Here is a 19,858-nt window from a genome sequence, read left to right as displayed (position 1 = left end):
GGCTTCCCAACATTGTTCGTCAGGAAGCTCGATCCACCTTTAAGCCGCCTTTAAAGTCCCGAGAACAGAATTCCTGAAGCTCATCCCGATGTTGGGGAATGGATTTTTGGCCTCACACCAGGCCTCCCCTGTCCACCACGCTTCTGGTTGCTGGTGGGACCAGGAGAGTCCGCTTCGGTAATCCAGCATGGGACATCCAGGCTGTAAGGCCTAGGTACACGTTGACTTTACCAACTGAACCAATGACAGGGTCTGAAATGTTCCTCCCCATTATTTTTGTTTCTTGTCAACTTTGATCCTGTGGCTATCAGTGTTATTGGGTGGCGGTGGCGGTGGTGGGGAAGGGAGGCAGTGCACCCCTTGTTGGCATCCAACAGTCCCAGTTTAAGTAAAAGCACAGGAGATGCATAGGAAGGACTTGCATTTATAACCTCCTTTCATCATCTCCAGACGTCCCAAAAACCTTTTATAGCCAATTAAGGACTCTTTGTTATTCATTCGCAGGATGTAGGCTTCGCTGGCTGGGCCAGCATTTATTGCCCATCCCTAGTTGCTCTTGAGAAGGTGGTGGTGAGCTGCCTTTTTGAACCGCTGCGGTCCATGTCTTTGAAGAAGGCACTGCCATAACGTAGGAAGCACGGCACCCAATTACTGCACAGCAAAATCTCTCAAACAGCAACAAAATAAATGACTAGATAATCTTATTTAGTGATGTTGGTTGGTGGATAAATATTGGTCAAACACTGGAGAAACTCACCTAATATCTACTTATGTGGTTCGGTGTCAAATCTAGTTTGATTCTGCTCCTGTGAAGCATCTTGGGACGTTTTACTGGATTAAAGAGGCTACATAAATGCAAGTTGTTGTTCAAACTTTATCACAACATTGCTGCCTATTGTACACCAAGCACCCGGAAGAACGTACGAAATAGGAAGCCATTCCATAAGACCATAAGACTAGGAGCAGAAATTAGGCCATTCGGCCGATCGAGTCTGCTCCGCCATTCAATCATTCAGCCCCTCAAACCTGCTCTGCCATTCGATAAGGTCACGGCTAATCTTACTGAGGCCTCAATTCCGCTTTCCTGTCTGTCCCCATAACCTTTGACTCCCTGTAGATAAAAAATCTGTCTAACTCAGCCTTGATTATATTCAATGACCCAGCCACCAGTGCGCTCTGAGGTTGAGAATTCCAAAAATGAATTAGAAGAAATTCCTCCTCAAATGGGAAAGCCCTTATCTTTAAGTTGTACCCCCCCCCCACCCGGCCCCCACACCAGTTCTAGATTCCCCCACAAGGGGAAACACCCTCACAGCATCTACTGTCAAGCCCCCTGAGGATCTTATATGTTTCAATAAGATCACCTCTCATTCTTCTAAACTCCAATGGGTACAGACCCAACCTGCTCAACCTTTCCTCATAAGACAACCCCTTCATCCCAGGAACCAGTCTAGTGAACCTTCTCTGAACTGCTTCCAACGTAAGTATATCCTTCCTTAAGTAATGAGACCAAAAGTGTAGCAGTAACTTGGTTGTGATCTCACCCGTGCCCAGCTGCGAGATCAGCCAGCGCAAGTTGCCTGGAATCAGCCAAACTGGTGAAAATGCTCACGGAATTTTAAGCACAAGTTATTTCAAGTGTAAATTGTGTTTCTGTCATTGTTAATACTTGTTTAAACACATGGTAGGGGAAGACAAATTCCACCACCCACACACACACATATCTAAGTAACAAGTTTGCAAGTTTCCATCATTTACCATTGTTGAAGGAGGCTCTTCAAATTAAACTCTTTTTTAGGTGCAAAGGCACTAAGAGGCACTATATAAACACTTCAAATATTACAATACACTTAATTTATTAATAAACTGACTTCTGCACATCAGTGAAATTAGTAAATATTACTGAGAAAAGAGACATGTTGCTGAAGCTTTTTGTCTTGCACTCGTCAGGACAAACACAAGAATGCCAAATTTCAAACAATCACAATAATTTATACTACAGGAAAAAAGGGCACTGATTGGTTGGCAAGTCGACTCTGATTGGCCAAGTTGGAGCCATGGAGAAAGCAATGGGGAACTGTAGGCTCCCCAAGCCTAGATAATTTAAATTTCTCCATGGCAATGCCTCAGCCAGAGTCCTGTGTTTGTACTGATGAGTATTAAACAAAAAGCTTCAGCAACATGTCTCTCTTTTCAGCAATATTCAAGTAAGTGCCTATATAGTTTTTTTGAAGTCATTTTCAATGATTTTATTCACAGACAGTGGACTGGAAACTTATTAAAAATGCTTATTTCAGCTTTCATCTGTGTTGAAAAACTGAACTCTTAAATATATCAAGGAATATTTCAAAACAAGGGGGAAAATAAACAGCCACATTCGATTCTGCTACCCAATTACACAGGATCATGGCAGATTTTATGTTTGTGATTATGGAAATGATAGAAATACATTGGGTGGAAACTTGAAGCTTAACTTCACTTTGGAAAATCCATTGCAATTTCAGGCAAAAAATTGTGCCCAGATTGCCAATTGTGACAAAGCTTAAGTTCCAGTCTCCCACTACTCACACATACTAAAGGTACAGTCTTTTCTAAGACTGTTATGAGAAGCATCACAGAGTACCACGCTCTCTTATTCCACCCTTTGTTGAACAGAGGTATACAATGCCAAGGGATAAAAATGGAACAAAATGAGCTAGCAGGTTAAGAATGTGCTTACCTGAGGTAACTTTCGGCCATGCCTTTGTTTCAGTCACAATGTAAGAAGCAGATGGCACATACAATGATTCTTGCGATACACTCACTAAGCTTTGCTCAGGAGCTACTGTTGTAGCTCTAATTGCGTTTTCAATTCTTTCAGGCTCAATCATAGGCAGATTATCAAGTTGCTGGCTGGAAAGGTCGATACTCATTACTTCCGTCGCTGTGCTTTTCAAGAACTGTTTCCCCAAGAATTCCCAGTCGGTGTCGAGCTCATTTTCAAACATCGGCTCCAACCCCAATGGAGGCAACTCATTGGATTCACCAATAACAACAACATCTGATTTTATCTCTTTAGTCAGTGAACTCATAGTAACAACTTGTGTATTTAATCCATCAAAGTCAATGGAAGCCACAGGGGTTGGACTGTCAGGTGACATTTTATTGAGAGTAATGGATGCTGGCTCTTCTATTGGGACTTTTTCGCTTTGAGTAGTTCGGCCTTGTGTTGCAATTGGTTTCTCTTTTGGATTTAGTCCATTGGTTACAATTTCAGCTGCCAGGAGAGTTGGGCTTACTTGAATTAGGTCACTGGGGCTGTGAGATGCTTTCTCTGTGAGTCCCTCATATGTCATAGTTGCTTTTGCATCTCTGTCAAACGCCATTCCCCTGGTTGAGTTGTCAGCATGGTCACCATTGTAGCCCAGTCCACTTCCTTCATAACTGTTCAGCTCCTTTAACACATCAGGAAGATTATCTGAAGAATTTCTGTTGTTGGCCAAGGACAGATTGTTACCAATGGGTCTTAAGTTGTGTTCCTCTAGGTCAGCGGTGAGTGAAGAGGCATTCCCAGGTGGATCGTACTGTTCTGAATTGGCTGTTGGGGGGAGTTGCTTCAGATATTTTTGCACAGTTGGCTGCGTCACAGTGGGACTATGGGATGGCGGTTCTTCCACTTGCTTTGACAGCTCAGTGAATTCAGTCCCAGGCAGTAATGACCATTCTTTGAGTGACAACTTCCCTGAAATAGGCGCCGCTGTGTTTGAACTTCTGCCTATTCCTTGTTCTGTGGGCTGTTTTGGTATCTGCAGCTCTGACTTTTCATACGCAGAGATTTCTTCAAGGCTCACTCTCTGCTTTGGGGATCGCTGAACATCTCCAGCTGGTTGGGAATTCAAAAAAAGAAGATAATGATTTAATTTCTGAGGGATTCAGTAATAATGGTAAACAACACGGGAACATACACCCCAATTTTTTAAGCCGGGGAGGGGTTGGGTCGGGTTAACGTGGTCCCAGAAACAGGTTGCGAACTTGGAGATTCCAGAGAGGCGGAGCGCCAGCCTACCTTATTGCCAGGCTACAGTTCCTTAAACTTTTCTCGGCTCCACTTGAGCACAGCTAGGCAGTGGACTACCTGGCTGGTGAGTGAAAGGTTGGGAGTGCAGAATTTGGGTGGCAGGAGGCCATAGGCAGGCACCCGCGTGATCCTCGCCCCCTTGTGACAGGCGAACAACGCTCTGGGCATGATTGGGGAATGGGAAGCAAGAAGCCCATGACCAAAAGCTTCCTCGTGAGGCCGGCAGGAACACCCTGCCCCTCCTGACCCACAGAAACATCTCAAATTCTTCTTGCCCGAGAACCCCCACCTGCAGGTTTGACCTGGTCGGAGTGAGGATTGAGGTTTCTATGATGACTGCCTTGTGCAGGCCTCCTACTAAACTGGTAGCTCGGTTACCAGTGATGTGATCAGACCCCAACCAGCATGCTTAGAAAGGATTCCCCTCTCCTCTCCCCTTGTCAGCTTGGGTTAGCTGTCCCATTTATCTGTTCGAAGAAGCAAGTTAACATTGGGACACAGCGGGACCAGAGGGGAATAAGTCACTACCCTCTTTTTAACTGCTTTCTAACATGCCCCATTTAACATGCTGATGTTCAATTGAGGCTCTGTCTGCTCTCTCGGCTGGGCGTTAAAGGTCCCATGGCAGTATTTTGAAGAAGACCAGTCGAGTTCTCCCAATATTGTCCTGGCCAATATTGATCCCTCAATCAACATCACAAAAACTAATCATTACCATATTGGTGTTTGTGGGAGCTTGCTGTGTACAAATCAGCTGCTGCTCTTCCTACATCACAACAGCAACTACACCTCAAAAGTGCTTTATTTACTATAAAGCACTTTGAGATGTCCAGCAGTAGTAAAAGGTTCTATGTAAGTGCAAGTCTTTTTTCAGAGTTAAAATGGGGTCCTCAGTCACAGCATATGAATTCACCATCTAACCCCACCCCCATAATAATTTTCAATGGCTTTAACACAAGTCAAGTAGACTCTTTAGTAACAAAACTGTAGATATCACTTTAAAAAGCATCTCTAATGTCAACTCTGAAGGCACTTTCTCCCCCAATTTCCTCCACTCCTCTCTTAGTGATAGTGGTGCATGCCGGGATCCAGGTCTACTGGCAATCAGTTTTCTCGCTAATCCCATTTTCATGATTTTTCTGTGATACTAAAAACATAAGGAATCATTGCAAAGTCAGTTCTATTTTGTATTTTTTCGGATTATCAGAAAAACCCAACTAGGCCTTTAGGGAAGGAGATCAGCCACCCTTACCAGGCTTGGGGCAGTCCCACACCAACAAGGCTGACTCATAACTACCCTGAGGCCCAAAAGAGTACACATCAGTTGTCAATTCAACATCTCAAAGCCGTGGCTTCCACATCATAAGAACACAAGAGATAGGAGGAGTAGTAGACCCATCGAGCCTGTTCCACCACTCAATATGATCATGGCTGATCTTGGGCTTCAACTCCACTTTCCCACCCACTCCCCATACCGCTTGATTCCCCGGGAGGTGCAAAATATCTCTCTCAATCTTAAATATATTCAACAAGTGAGCAGCCACAGTTCTCTGCGGTAGAGAATTCCAAAGATTCACAGCCTTTTGAGTGGAGGAATTTCTTTTCAGCTCAGTCCTAAATGATCGGCCCCTTATCCCGAAACTAGGCCCTTTTGTTCTAGATTCCCCCAGACAAGGGAAACAACATCTCAGGGGCCCACTCACCGAGGCGTAAACTGACGCGGTGTGACATCAGGCGTGTGTCCTTACATCACCGCACGTCATTTAGATTTTCTGTTCGGCAGTCGCGCACCCGAGTCGGCTGCACAGCCACTGAACTGTCAAAGGCCTATTAAGGCTATTTAAAAACTTGTTAAACTAGTAAACTGAGCTGCCCTTCCAACCTTAAGGTTGTGGGGGGGGGGGGGGGGGGGCAGGGGTAGGCCAATAGCCCAGGCGGCCTTCACATTTTTCATGGAACCTCATCCACGGACGGGATGAGTTTTCACGAAGCATTTATAAATTGAATAAAAATGTTTACAAAAATTCATTGACATGTCCCAGCTCGTGTGTCGCTGTCACACGAGGGGGACATGGCTTAAAAATTTTTCTTTTCTTTATTTAAATTTTTAAAACGTGAACTAATCACAGAGGGGTGCTTCAGGGAGATTTCTGTGCTCTTTTGCGCACATGTGCAAAAGAGCGCAGGCCCCGACTCAGGGAACACGCCCTGCCCGCGCAGAGAGCGCTCAGCACTTCTGGGTGGGCCTTAATTGGGCCGCCCACGTAAAATGGTGGCACGGACCCAATGGGGGGTGCCAATTGGATCTGCGCCCACCCCTGCACAAGCCACCCCCCCAACAGGGGGGAAAGTTACCCCCATGAACACCAAATCATGCACTATCACAACTTAGAGATGTATTGGCCATTTCTTCATCGTCACTGGATGAAGATTCTGCAACCACTGACTTAACTCTCACTACAGACTGTGGCTGTTCAAGAATCAGGCACTAAACACTGCATCTCAGGAAAGATATATTGTCCTTGGAGAGGGTGCAGCGCAGATTCACCAGGATGATACGGGGCTATGGGGGGGTCACTTGAAAATTTCCAACACTGAGTTTGACAGATTTTTTTGATAACTGAATTGCTTGTTATATTGGCTCTCCAAAACCAAAATAAACCAAATTTAACTCTCATTCTGCGGTGAATCTACTAAGAAATGGTGGAAAGTAGACATGGGATGGCAAAAGAGCTGCGATGTGTCTACACCGTTGAATGGACTGCTTATAGAGGTGTGGTAATGTAATGGTTATGTTACTGGACTAGTAGTGGTCCATGGGCGAAATTGTCTCTGATTTGCACTAATCGACATTTTATCCTCCGGCCACAATGGCGGCTTTTCATGTCATATTGTCCCAAACCCACTGCAGTAATTATGCATTATGCTCCGATTTGCCCACCATGCCGTCACCTCACCGCTTCATCACGCCAGGCACCACACTTAAAGTACAGCCACACTCATTGCTTCCAGCCCTGGACCACAGCAAAGAAGACATGGTCCCGAAAGGCAAGAAGACTGCAGCCGTCAAGCACCTTTTGGACGCCAAGAAGGCCCACTGTGATGTCCTTTGCCCCCACTCTGGCCGCAGGAGAGGCAGCTATATTACCCCTCCGGCTTGATAGGTGATGGCAGTGGTGGTCAGTGCCAATGCTGCACAGAAGAGGTTGGCCATCCAATGCAGATAGAGGATGAATGATCTCATCCGTGCAGCCAGGGTAAGGCAGCCTTCTCATCACTCTAAACTCACACACTCACATTCACTGGCATCTCACTCATTGCCAACTCAAGGAACATCACCACCCATTCTCACACACATACCCTCACATGTCCATCTGGCCTCATCTCCTCTGGGGACTGTCTCCTCAGCCCTCACCATCTTGAGGCCACTTGCACACATGTGCAACATGTGCCCCCACACACACCCTTGGATACCCTCCTTCCCCACTGCAGCCCTCGCCCTATAGCCTCTTCCCTTGCCTGAGGCCACTTCTCCCCCTTCCCCAAGCAAGCCCTAGTCCTGCAGCCATTGAAGAGCCACCCACATATGGCTGATCTGGTAAGTAGAGAACTGCCCGTGAGGGCCCACAAAAGTGATGTGGCGCTGTCTGCGAAGCCTGGTGCTGATGACTGTGAGTGCTGCCCGAAGCAAGGTAGGCAAACAAATCTTGAAGTCCCAAGTGAAGTTCAGCCCGCCAAGTGCACACCTTATATATGCTGTTGTGAAACTCGTCGGCATGTTTTCTCACCTACGTGGGCAGACAATGCAGTGGGGGGGGGGTGATGAATGAGTCAGGCAGGCTGGCCTTATAATGATATGCTGATGTATTACAATAAGGTTCCCAAAGTCCAATGGCGGGGAACGCAGCCCACCATCAGCGGGCAGAGCGGACGATCGCAAACTGGTTTCACAATATCGTGAAACCGATTTTTGGCCTTCTGGCCATATTGTCCGCTTGCGCCACCAAACACGGCCGACACCAACGGGCACGGAAAATCCCAGCCCATGAGTTTAAATCCCATCCCGCTCAATGATAGTTTGATAATGTGAATTCAGAAGGAGAGAATACCATTGAGATAAAAGACAGGTATCAGTATTAATACAGATTATGGCAAAAACCGAGCTGATGGCCTTTAGGGAAGGAACTCTGTTGGCCTATATATGATTCTATTCCAACACCACTTATAATTACCCTCTGAAGAAGCCTCACAAGCCACTCAGTCAAATTAAGCTACATCAAGGCAAGTTGGGATTAGCAATAAATTCCTCATCCCAAAAGAATTGATTTTTCCTTTTAAACAATCAGGTTGTTGAATGGTTGTTTATCAACTGTACCCGTGAAGCTCGACCAGCAAGAGGCAGAACTTGAAGGACGAGGAAGGAAAAAAAATCAAACGTGCAGGAAGAGCTCCCTGACGTGAAATGAAACAATTTCTGAAAATAGAAATGACTTTGCAATGCTTCCCTAAATTTGCAACTTCACACAAAATCATTCACACATGAAAATGAGATTAGCGTGAAACAGGGAAACAAAACAAACAGCAGTTCCAAGGATACAGAAATCACTGGGAATCACCAGAGTCAGAAAATTAATTTTTACTAACTTAAAGGGAACATGTGAAGAGGAGGTGCCATGCAGCACCTCAAGCCAGTTCCACCAGCCAATGAAATTATGGTTCGCCTGTATCTTATCTCCATCCACTTGCCTTGACTCCATATCCTTTGGTACCCATGTCTAGCAAAATCTATTAATCTCAGATTTAAAACTATTAACTGGGCTAGAATCTTGCTCTTGGTCGGAGAGTTCCACACTTTGATCAGCCTTTGAGTGGTGTTTCCGAATTCCTCTCTTGAGAGGCCTGGCTCTGGTTGGCAGGTTGTGTCTCCTTGTCCTAGACTCCCCCTCCTCCCTTATCAGTTACTTCCTCGTCAATTCCTTTCCTAAAAACCTCAGTCAAATCACCTTCCATATTCCTGACAATACAAGTCTAGTTTATGTAACATCTCCTCATTACCTAGCCTTTGGAACCCTGGAATTGTGAGTCTGCACTGCACTCCTTCTAAGGTGTAGCGTCAAAAACTATACACAGGGCTCCAAGTGTAGTCTAACAAGGGAAGCTGTAGCCGAACCTCTTCCCCTTCATATTCTAACCCTCTAGTTATAAGGGTTAACACTTCATTGGCCTTTTTGATGGGACACAGTGTAGCAGTCAGGAGTTCAAATTTAAAATTAGAACTAGCAAGTGTTTCACCTGTGATCCCAAGATCAGTTTGAATAAACAACATCCTTTAGAATCATAGAATGTCATCACACAGAAGAAAACCATTCGGCCCATTGTGCATGTGCCAGGTCTTTAGTAGAGCTTTCCAATTAATCCCACTCCTGTCTTTTGGCCCATTTAATGGATACCTGCACCTATCGTCTTCCAGTTAAGACATCTAGCTCGTTTTTCAATTAGTCAATTCTCAGGTTATAACCATCATTGCCAGCAACCCACTATGGTTGTTGATTCATAAAGGTATATTTGGCATTTGCCCTTCACAACCCTGTGCTTTGTGCCCACCACCTTTGTGTATCTGAAAGGATTTCTTTGTTTCTACATTGCCCACAGATGTGAGACTTCAAGGCTGAAGAAACACTACTTAATTAGTCATCCCTCATTGCTGATCATACTCACCTTAGGCCTATTACTGAACACTGCTGTTCTGTTATTTAAGGACTGTGATGTAACATTGAACTGCTGGCTGTACTTTATAATGCTCCTGTGAAGCACTTTGGGATGGTTCATTATGTTCACAGAATCACAGTGCAGAAGAGACCCTTCAGCCCATTGAGTCTGCACCAACATGTGAGAAACACCTGACCTACCTACCTAATCCCATGTACCAGCACTTGGCCCATAGCCTTGAATGTTATGACGTGGCAAGGGCTCACCCAGGTACTTTTTAAAGGATGTGAGGCAACCCACCTCCACCACCCTCCCAGGCAGCGCATTCCAGACCATTACCACCCTCTGGGTAAAAAAGTTTTTCCTCACATCCCCCCTAAACCTCCTGCCCCTCACCTTGAACTTATGCCCCATTGTGACTGACCCTTCAACTAAGGAGAACAGCTGCTCCCTATCCACCCTGTCCATGTCCCTCTTAATCTTGTACACCTTGATCAGGTCACCCCTCAGTCTTCTCTGCTCCAACGAAAACAACCCAAGCCTATCCAGCCTCTCTTCATAACTTAAATGTTTCATCCCAGACAACATCCTGGTGAATCTCCTCTGCACCCCTTCCAGTGCAATCACAATCTTCCTATAATGTGGTGACCAGAACTGCACACAGTACTCCAGCTGTGGCCTCACCAAGGTTCTATACAACTCCAACATGACCTCCCTACTTTTGTAATCTATGCCTCGATTGATAAAGGCAAATGTCCCATATGCCTTTTTCACCACCCCACTAATATGCCCCTCTGCGTTCAGAGATCTATGGACACACACGCCAAGGTCCCTTTGTTCCTCAGAACTTCCTAGTGTCATGCCGTTCACTGAATGCTACTTTGTCAAATTACTCCTTCCAAAGTGTATCACCTCGCACTTTTCAGGATTAAATTCTATCTGCCACTTATCTGCCCATTTGACCATCCCCTCAACATCTTCCTGTAGCCCAAGGCATTCAATCTCACTGTTAACCACCCGGCCAATCTTTAAAGGTGCTATATAAATATTAGTGGTTAGGGTTATTGTAATACAGCCAATTTGCGCACAGCAAGTTCAGACAAACAGCAACGTGATACTGGCCAAATAATCCATCCTTGTGAAGTTGACTCGGCATAAGTATTGACCAGGTCATGAGGGATAACTCTCCTACTCTTCTTTGAAACAGTCCCATGGAATCTTTTAAATACACCTGAAAGGATAGGTGGGACCTCAGTTTAATGTCGCTTCCAAAAGACGGCACCTCCAAAAGTGCAACACTCCCACTGTACTGCACGTGAATACCAGCCTTGATTTTTTTTTAGCACTCAACTTCTGGAGTGAAACTTGAACCTATCCTCTTTCGGCTCAGAGACAAGAGCGCTACAAACTAAGCTGGAGATATATTTTAAAAGTTTGAGGTCGTTTAAGAGACAGCAGGATGCAGCGGTGGGGGCTGTAGTGTAACATAGACAGTGTAACCCTGCTTTTTTAATGCCCCTAGTTATACTGCACTAAAGTTCCTTCTTCACTCAACTGAACCCGTCGCTATTTTCTCCAGTGAGATCATGTGTTCCTCTGCTGCCCCAAATATAGCGTCATGCGTTGATATGGCACTCTCCATTAATCTAATCCACTCTTTCCCGGGGAATGCCAATGTCCTCAGTTTTTCCTCCCTCCTACAAAATACAGTATTTCAAACCCAAATGTGGTCTATTATCCCGTTTTCTCGCCTAGCTTTATTCAATCATGGTGGTGTCTTTGCACGGTGAGCCTTTGGTCTTCACCAAGGTTCATTCTTCTCCTGGAAGAGTCTCCCAGACACTTTCAAAGAACACTTGGGTATCAGGCACTGAGTTAGAATAAGACTATAATTGTTCTGGTTTTTGTTCCTTTGTTCCAATTAAATATCTTACATACTCCATTAAATTTCTACTGCACAATCATTCTGAAAACTGTTTAATTTTCATGATTAGATCAAATGAACAAGCTGACATATATTTCATGCTTAGTTTGAAATTGCTGACAAACACTAAAGTGAAATTATTGTGCATGAAAGTCAAGTCTTCCAGAAGCCTCCCCTTCTTTCAGTTTAATTTTCATCCCCTATCTATCATTCACCATCCAAGAGAGCTGACAAATTGCCTTCTTAAAGGGTTTGAACAGCGGTATTTGAGTGATAATTGAGGGCTGGGTTGTGAGTTCAAGCCCGACACCAGAGATTTAAATACATAATCTAGACGAACACGCCCAGAGCAATCTTGAAGGGATGCTGCACTCTTGGAGGTGCTGTCTTTTGGACAAGATGCTAAACTGAAGCCCCATCTGCCACCTCCCCCCACACCCCCCCAGGTGTATGTAAAATGGCTTATGGCACTACTTCAAAAAAAGAGCAGGGGAGTTCTTCCCAGCTTCCTGGCCAATATTTATCCCTCAACCAAGCTCACTAAAAACATATTAGCACATTGCTGTTTGTGGGACCTTGCTGTGCATAAATTGGCTGCATTTCCTAAATTAAGACAGTGACTACACTTTAAAAATACTTCATTGGGTGTAAAGTATTTTGGGAGCTGCTGAAGTCATGACAGGTGCTATATAAATGCAAGTCTCTCTTTCTTTCACTTCTTCACAGCTGAGATGTTGACTCCACCTCTTTGAGAGCTCAACTGCAAAGCAGAAAATCTAAGGGATCTTACGTTGACGTGAACCAATCAAGTTTGCATCAAATCGCTCGTCCAAGACACCTAAAAATTGTAGCTATGGCGCCAGCAGATGAGAGGCAAGGAGCTGCACAACCCTTCTGCCAACATGGAAGACGGGCTCCACATCACATCCACACAAAGCCAAACCTGCCTGGCGTCACTACACAATGGGCGTGCAAGCCTGTGTATTAAAATTCTTCAAAGTATAGGAGAAAACTTCTGCCATTTATAATCCTCCTTGCCTCCAGGTGTCAAAACCCTGCTTTGATTAAACATTCGGCAGACAGAAAGATTAGCTGTGCCAATTAACAATCCCTTTGATCCATTGGTTGCACTGACTCATTCGTAAATGTTCACACTGAAACTTGCCGCAAGCTGTGCGGTGTCCCGACGATCGTCATTATTCCCACCTCCCATCCCCCACTCCCGCTCACTCTGGCACAGCTGAACAAACAGCTGATTGAAAGGTGGAAAGGAGACAATGGGAGGGAGGTCATAACAACGTGCCCCCCACACACCATTTCGTCCCTGGCTCTCCTGGTGTGTATTGTCAACCACGGAACATTGGACTCTGGCCTGGCAGAGTTCATTTTCAATGCCAGTCTCGGCAGTGAATGCCTCTCCAACTCTCCCAAGGGGAAGGAGGGAGTGGCCTTTCCTGATTTGTGCTCAGTGATCGAATGGTGGGATGGAAAATTAGACCTGCAGCTCAGGAGAGCCTCCAGGAACGATGCTTCAGCATCAGCAGATCATTCTGCTCTAAGTTCAGAGCTAATGTTCGTGTACAGGAAAGAACTGAGAGGTTACAAATAACAAGAAAGATTGAACAGGCTGAGGCTCGTTTCTCTAGAAAAAAACGTCTGAGGGGGGTGACCCAGTAGAGGTCTTTAAAATTATTGGCCAGGATTTTACGGCCCCTCCCACCCGGCGGGATGTTATGGTCCCGTCTGACTGAATGGAGATTTAAATGGCAGAGGTGGGGGCTGGGGGGGTGTGTGGAATGGGAAACCCCGGCCATTGAGTTTGATTGGGGAAACACAGAGAAGGTTTGTCCACCTGCAGTGGAGACTAAAACCAAGGGGCTAAAAGTATAAGGTGGTCATTGGTAAATCCAATACGGAATTCAGAAGAAACTTCTTTATCCAGAGAATGGTGAGAATGTGGAACTTGCTCCCACAGGGCATACTTGGGGCAAAAATCATAGATGCATTGAGGGGAAGCTAGATAAACATGAGGGAGAAAGGTTTAGATTCTAGAAGGATATGCTGATAGGGTAGGATGAAGTAGGATGAGAGAGGCTCATGTGGAGAATAAATATTATACTGAATGGCCTATTTCTGTGCTGTACATTCTATATAATTCTATGTAAAATATGGGGCATGAAGAAAAATAGAGTCAAAACAATATAGAGAGCTAATTTTGGGTAAGGATTGCAATTGTGGCCAGCTGTTCATTTTAATTAAGCCAAACAAGAGTTCACAGATGGCACAGAAATGTGTGCCACAGATTCAAATTCATGCCCACTCATACATTGGATTCCCAGTTTTGACAGAAGGATGTAGGAGACAATTCCCTATTGGGGGAGATGGAAAAACCAGTTGAAGCAAGGATCATCAAGGGTTGGCCTTGAGAATCTCCCAGTGGAATGTTTACAGAGTCGGTAGGCTTGAATTGAATATTGGCGGACAGTCTATCACCAGAAATTGAGACAGAGAGGTCAAGGAAGGGAAGGGCAGTGTCAGTGATGGACCATGTGAAAATGATGGAGGGGTGGAAATTGGAAGCAAAATTAATAAATTTTTCCAGGTCCAGACGAGAGCATGAAGCGGCACCGAAGCAATCATTGATGTACAGGAGAAAGAGTTGTAGGAGGGGGCCGGTGTAGGACTGGAACAAGGAATGTTCCACATACCCCATAAAGAGACAGGCACAACTGGGGCCCATGAGGGTACCCATAGCCACACCTTTTATTTGAAGGAAGTGAGACAAGTTTAAGGAGAAATTGTTCAGTGAGAGAACAAATTCAGCCAGACGGAGGAGAGTGGTGGTGGATGGGGATGATGAAGAGTCATACGGACTCGAAACATTAACTGTCTTCCTCTCCGCTGATGTTGTAGACCTGCTGAGTTTTTCCAGCTATTTTTGTTTCTGTTTCAGATTTCCAGCATCTGCAGTATTTTGCTTTTACCTTAATGTTTACAGAGTGGTGTTTGTGTAAAGATGATGCACAGAGGTCATTGGAAACATGTCTTACTGAGGCTGGGCAGGGAGCGGTGATGTGCTCACTGGGTCAGCTTAGAGCTGCCATCACTGGTTGGATGTACATCATATGACTTCATGCTCCCACCATTGGTTACCTGACATATACATCCTCATGGTAATCACCTTCCCATGCCAAGATAGCAATGGGACTCTTACTTACCTGATTGGATGGTGCTTGACTGTCAATCAAACATCCTCCAATATTTTTTATAACTAATAAATATTCAAAGAAAATGAAATAAAAATGCATTTTTTCTTTCAATGCTCCTATATTTTTTTCTCTGGAGTTGCTGGCAATAATGTACAGGAGAGGAATCTTTGATTCCTGGAGACTCCAGGACCATCCTAATGGGTTCACAACCCTAATCCAGGTGGGAATTGCTTCAACCCCCAGACAGATCTGTTTTTCTATTTTCAGTAGTGGTTTCATATTGCAGGATGAAAGCATTTTCTTTTAAGTTAATTGACGATCTGCAATTAGTGAACGTCTAGCAAGATCCATCGCTGTACACAAAACACAGCTGCACTAAATTCTAGAATGTTCCAGGTGTATACAATGACTCAGATAATCCGATATTTTTTTTTGCGTGATGTCATGGTGCACTGTACTTAACTAATGGGTGTCCTGGTGATCTGTTAACTTTAATAACCATTATTATTGGTGAGAGTTGAAGCACTTCTGCCTGAAAGGAGGCGTTGTTAGCAATAAGCCGATTCCCCGGCATGAATAAGACTGATTGCATATTGGATAAAGACCCTTGCATAGGCTAGGCTTCTTATTCCACACGAATGTAGTATATTAAGGGTTAATCTAATTGAGATGTTTAAAATGATTAAAGGGGTTTATAGGATAGATAGGGAGAAACTATTTCCTCAGGGGGTTGGGAAGGGGAGGGGGAAGGGGCTCCAGAATAATGGGGTATAACCTTATAATTCAAACTAGGCCATTCAGGGGTGATATCAGGAAGCCCTACTTCACACAAAGGGTAGTGAAAAGCTGGAATTCTCTCCCAAAAAGCTTTTGTGGTTTGGGGAGGTGGGATTGGGGGGAGGTGGGGAATGTGGGTGGGGTGCAACTGAAAATTTAAAAACTGGAAATGATGGATTTCTGATGGTCAAGGGTTCTAAAGGTTATAGAATCAATGTGGGTTGATGGAATTAAGATACTGATCAGCCATGATCTGACTGAATGGTGCAACAAACCCAAGGTGTTGAATGGTCTCTTCCTTTTCCTATGTTCCCTCCACTTCCCCACCACCACTCAGGAACATTGCATAGCCTCAATGAAAGAACTTCACAGTCTCCTATTTTCTCCACCAGTTGCTGCAGACCTCTGAGTAAACAAATTAATTTGCATGTATAAAGCACATTTCATGACCTCAGGACATCCTAAAGCACTTCACTAGTCAATGAGGTGTAATCACTGCTATAATCCAATTTGCTCACAGCAGTTTCCACAAACAGCAACATGATAATGACCAGATAATCTGTTCTGATGATCTCGTTTGAGGGATAAATACTGGTGGGCTCACCTGCTTCTATTCAGATATTGGCATAGGATCTTTATGCCCACCTGAGGGGTTATACAGGGCTGCAATTTAAGGTCTCACCTGAGAAAGCAACATCTCTGACTGTGCAACACTACCTCAGCACTGCACTGGAAATGGTGTTCAAATCTTTGATGTGGGACTTGAACCCAAAACCTTCTGATGTGGGGGTGAGGGTGCTACCCACTGAATCACAGCTAACAATCTGTGTCAGATATAGTGGGCAATATGAAAACAATGGCTTACCCTCCTAAGATCTGAATCAAAGTTGACTCACATCACAGAGGTGCCTCACCCTGTTTTCATCCAACATTCAGACACATGGGTGATCGGGGTCAATTATGCCAGTTCACGAAGGAAATCGGCCTAGTTTTCAACTCCTCAACTCCAAAGTTAATTGCAATGCCCCAAGTGGAATTGAATTAGGACCTTCTGACCTGTAGGTTTTAGGCCGACACTGAGCAGAGCCATTACACACTAGAACTTCCAAATTCATACCAGACAGGATGACTAGAACTATCAGTAAGAGGGCTCCCCAGAGGCAGTGACAGAGATGAACAAACAACATTCTCACGAATCATCTCTATCCTTATTCTCTTTCAGCTTATAATAAGCATGCTAATCGTCCCTTGATGCAAGGAAGCTATGAAGCTACAGAAGCAAAAAGAACGGTACGAGATGAAGGTCTTACCTCTATAACAGTAGGCATCATATTTTGAGCTTGGATCAGGAAAGCCTGTTCTGTTTGGGAGCTGGTAAACTGTCCTCACACCTGGTATATCGCCTCCACAGTTCTTCCTGGGAATGTTGATAGGGTACCGTACACTGCCATCAGCAAGCCAGCCAGCGTCACACTGATCGAAGCCTTGTCTCCAGGCCATGTAGAGCTGGCCAGCAGTTGCTAGTTCAGCTCCCTGCATCTGGCATTGATGCATGGCCTCAGTCAGGTTCAATTTCAGAGTGGCCGTCTCATGAAACACAGTGCCTGTGAACACATGAAGCCAGGTTGTCAATCACTGTAGCGATTAGTACTTGACATAATAGAAGGATAATTCTCTTAACGCACCTCAGGAGCCACTTCATCTGACTGCCTGGGTCCTCCAGGCAACTCTCAGGCGTCACTTGTGGCCTGTCTGATGTGCGAGTCCTGGATGAAGTGACAATTAGATGTTGTTCTCTTTTGCTTTCCAGTGACAGGAGGCAAAGAAACTCTCTTAGAAGGCAGCATAATTCAAATAAAGAAATCTATTCATCTGTAGGGGAAACATTCACTCCCTTCACCGCCTGCAGTGTGTACCATCTACAAGATGCAGTGCAGCAACTTCCTTTGACAGTACCTTCCAAACCCGTGGCTTCTACCACCCAGAAACAAGGGTAGCAGGTGCATGGGAACACTGCCATCTGCAAGTCCCACTCCAAGACAAACATCATCCTGACTTTGAACTATATCACTGTTCCTTTATTGTCGCTGAGTCAAACTCCGGGAACTCCCTCCGTAACAGCACTGTGGGTGTAAGATCCCACAAACAGGTAATTTAAAAAACAAAGAAACATCTAGTATCCACTCAGGACAATTGAGATCGCTTCACTGTATAGAGAAACAGAGGCTTAGTCCCATCGCCACAGGATTTGAACATTCCTGAGCAAGGCCATCAATGCCAGACAATAACTGGGATTGTGACCTTGTTCAAGATGTTGATGAGTAAATCCTGATCTACAGGAAGACGACAGGAAAGTAGCAATGTAAAGAATGTATAGGGCAGGTCAGTAAGTAAAAACCACTACCCTGCCCCCCCCAAGTTCATAATGGACAGAAAGATTTATAGCGCCTTTCACAACATCAGGACACCCCAGAGCACTTTGCAGCCAATTAGCCACTTCTGAAGTGTAGTCACAGTTGTAATGTAGAAAACATGGTAACCAATTTGCACACAGTAAACTCCCACAAGCAGTAACAGGATGAATGACCAGATAATCTGTTCAAGTAATGTTGGTTGAGGGATTGGCCAAGACACCAGGAAGAACTCCTTTGCTCTTCTTCGAAATAGAAACATGGGATCTTTTGCATCCACCTGACAGGGCAGACAGGTCCTTAGTTTAACATCTCATCCAAATGATAGCACCTCCAACAGTGCAGCACTCCCTCAGCCTAGATATTGTGCTCAAGTCTCTGGAATGGAACTTGGACCCATAACTTTCCCTCAGAGGCAAGAGTGCTTCCCACTGACTCACGTTTACACCTGAGAGATTTAGCCAGACTTTATAGCTGCAGGGCAAAAGTGAAATGATTTCATGTCAAGAAATTCATTCTCAGCCAGCACCAGACTTCTGTAATTGGGTGCACTGAGGCACACAGCCTTCTGGCCCATTTGAGACAACATAGAGAGAGTCTTTGGCTCAATATGTAAGTTATCTCAAAGCTTGACAATGAATACACTTAACTGTGGTGCCAATGTTGTTTATTTTATTTTCCTATGCCAAGGGTCAGATGAGGTGGCCCTTAGCCAAAGGGTGGGTTTTCATCTGTGGGCCTGGTCAGTGACAGGTCAGCAGCCTGTTTGGCTAAGTTGTTACTTGAGGACCGCTCTCAGGACAGCTACAACACATGGTGCCACAGTTTGATTATGCACAAGATGCTGTGTGCAAATCCCTCATAATCTAGTGCAGTATTAAGGGAGATGTCCTTTTTCAGATGAGACGTTAAACTGAGGTCCTGTCTATCCTCTCAGGTGGATGTAAAAGATCCCATGGCAGTATTTTGAAGAAGAGCAGGGGAGTTTTCCCCAGTGGCCTGGTCAATACTTATCCCTCAATCAACATCACAAAAACAGATTATCTGGTTATCCTCACATTGCTGTTTGTGGGAGCTTGCTGTGCACAAGATGGCTTCTGTGTTCCTCATATATTACAACTGTGGACAACACATCAAAAGTATTTCATTGACTGCAGAACACTTTGGGAGGTCCTGAAGTTTTGATAGGTGCTATTTAAATGCAAGTCTTTCTTTCTGGGCTCAATTGGAACTTATACATAACAAAAGTGCTCTAATTACCTCATAATAGGGTAACAGCATGTAGTGCATCTTCATTCATCCTCCCTTGCTGTGTACTAACCAGCATTGCTCACCTCGCAAATTGCTCCCAGTTAACATTTGCAGCTCAGAGGGGCTCAGACATATCACCAGCTTTACATCAGGCCGATATGCCCAGTGGAGTGGTTGGGATCATTAAACATGTGGCCTCATAGCAACTGACCATCCCAACAGGAGTTGGGAAACACCACATGCCACCACCCTTATGCCCCGCAGATCTCTGCGTGCCCATCCAAAAACAATAGCCAGTGTACTCCCTGAGATTTATAAGTGGCTTGTCTGAACTCCAGAGTGCAGGTTAGCAGGGGACTGCAGCAGGTACCGCCATTAGTTGAGTGTACAATGTCTGAACAAGAGGAATTGCAAGCAAAAGCCACAAACAGATTTCAGTCCCCTTGGCAGCACCCTTCCTCTTGATGGGCGCCAACACTCCCCCCGGCCCAACACCCCACAAAAAAGGTCTTTCCCTTTC

At 44.9% G+C, this 19,858-nt stretch overlaps 1 protein-coding gene across 1 annotated transcript in view; it reads right to left on the bottom strand.

Moving 5' to 3' along the window:
• Positions 1 to 19,858, bottom strand: part of ncanb (neurocan b) — a 161,932-nt gene that overhangs the window by 99,179 nt on the left and 42,895 nt on the right. Inside the window, exon 8 of the mRNA XM_041205542.1 lies at positions 16,987 to 17,280. Coding sequence (XP_041061476.1) covers positions 16,987 to 17,280 — 294 coding nt within the window. The remainder of the gene's footprint in view (positions 1 to 16,986; positions 17,281 to 19,858) is intronic.

Source organism: Carcharodon carcharias, chromosome 14 (genome assembly GCF_017639515.1).
Source record: "Carcharodon carcharias isolate sCarCar2 chromosome 14, sCarCar2.pri, whole genome shotgun sequence".
In the NCBI taxonomy this organism is placed as follows: domain Eukaryota; kingdom Metazoa; phylum Chordata; class Chondrichthyes; order Lamniformes; family Lamnidae; genus Carcharodon; species Carcharodon carcharias.
This window is presented reverse-complemented; position numbering and strand designations above follow the sequence as displayed.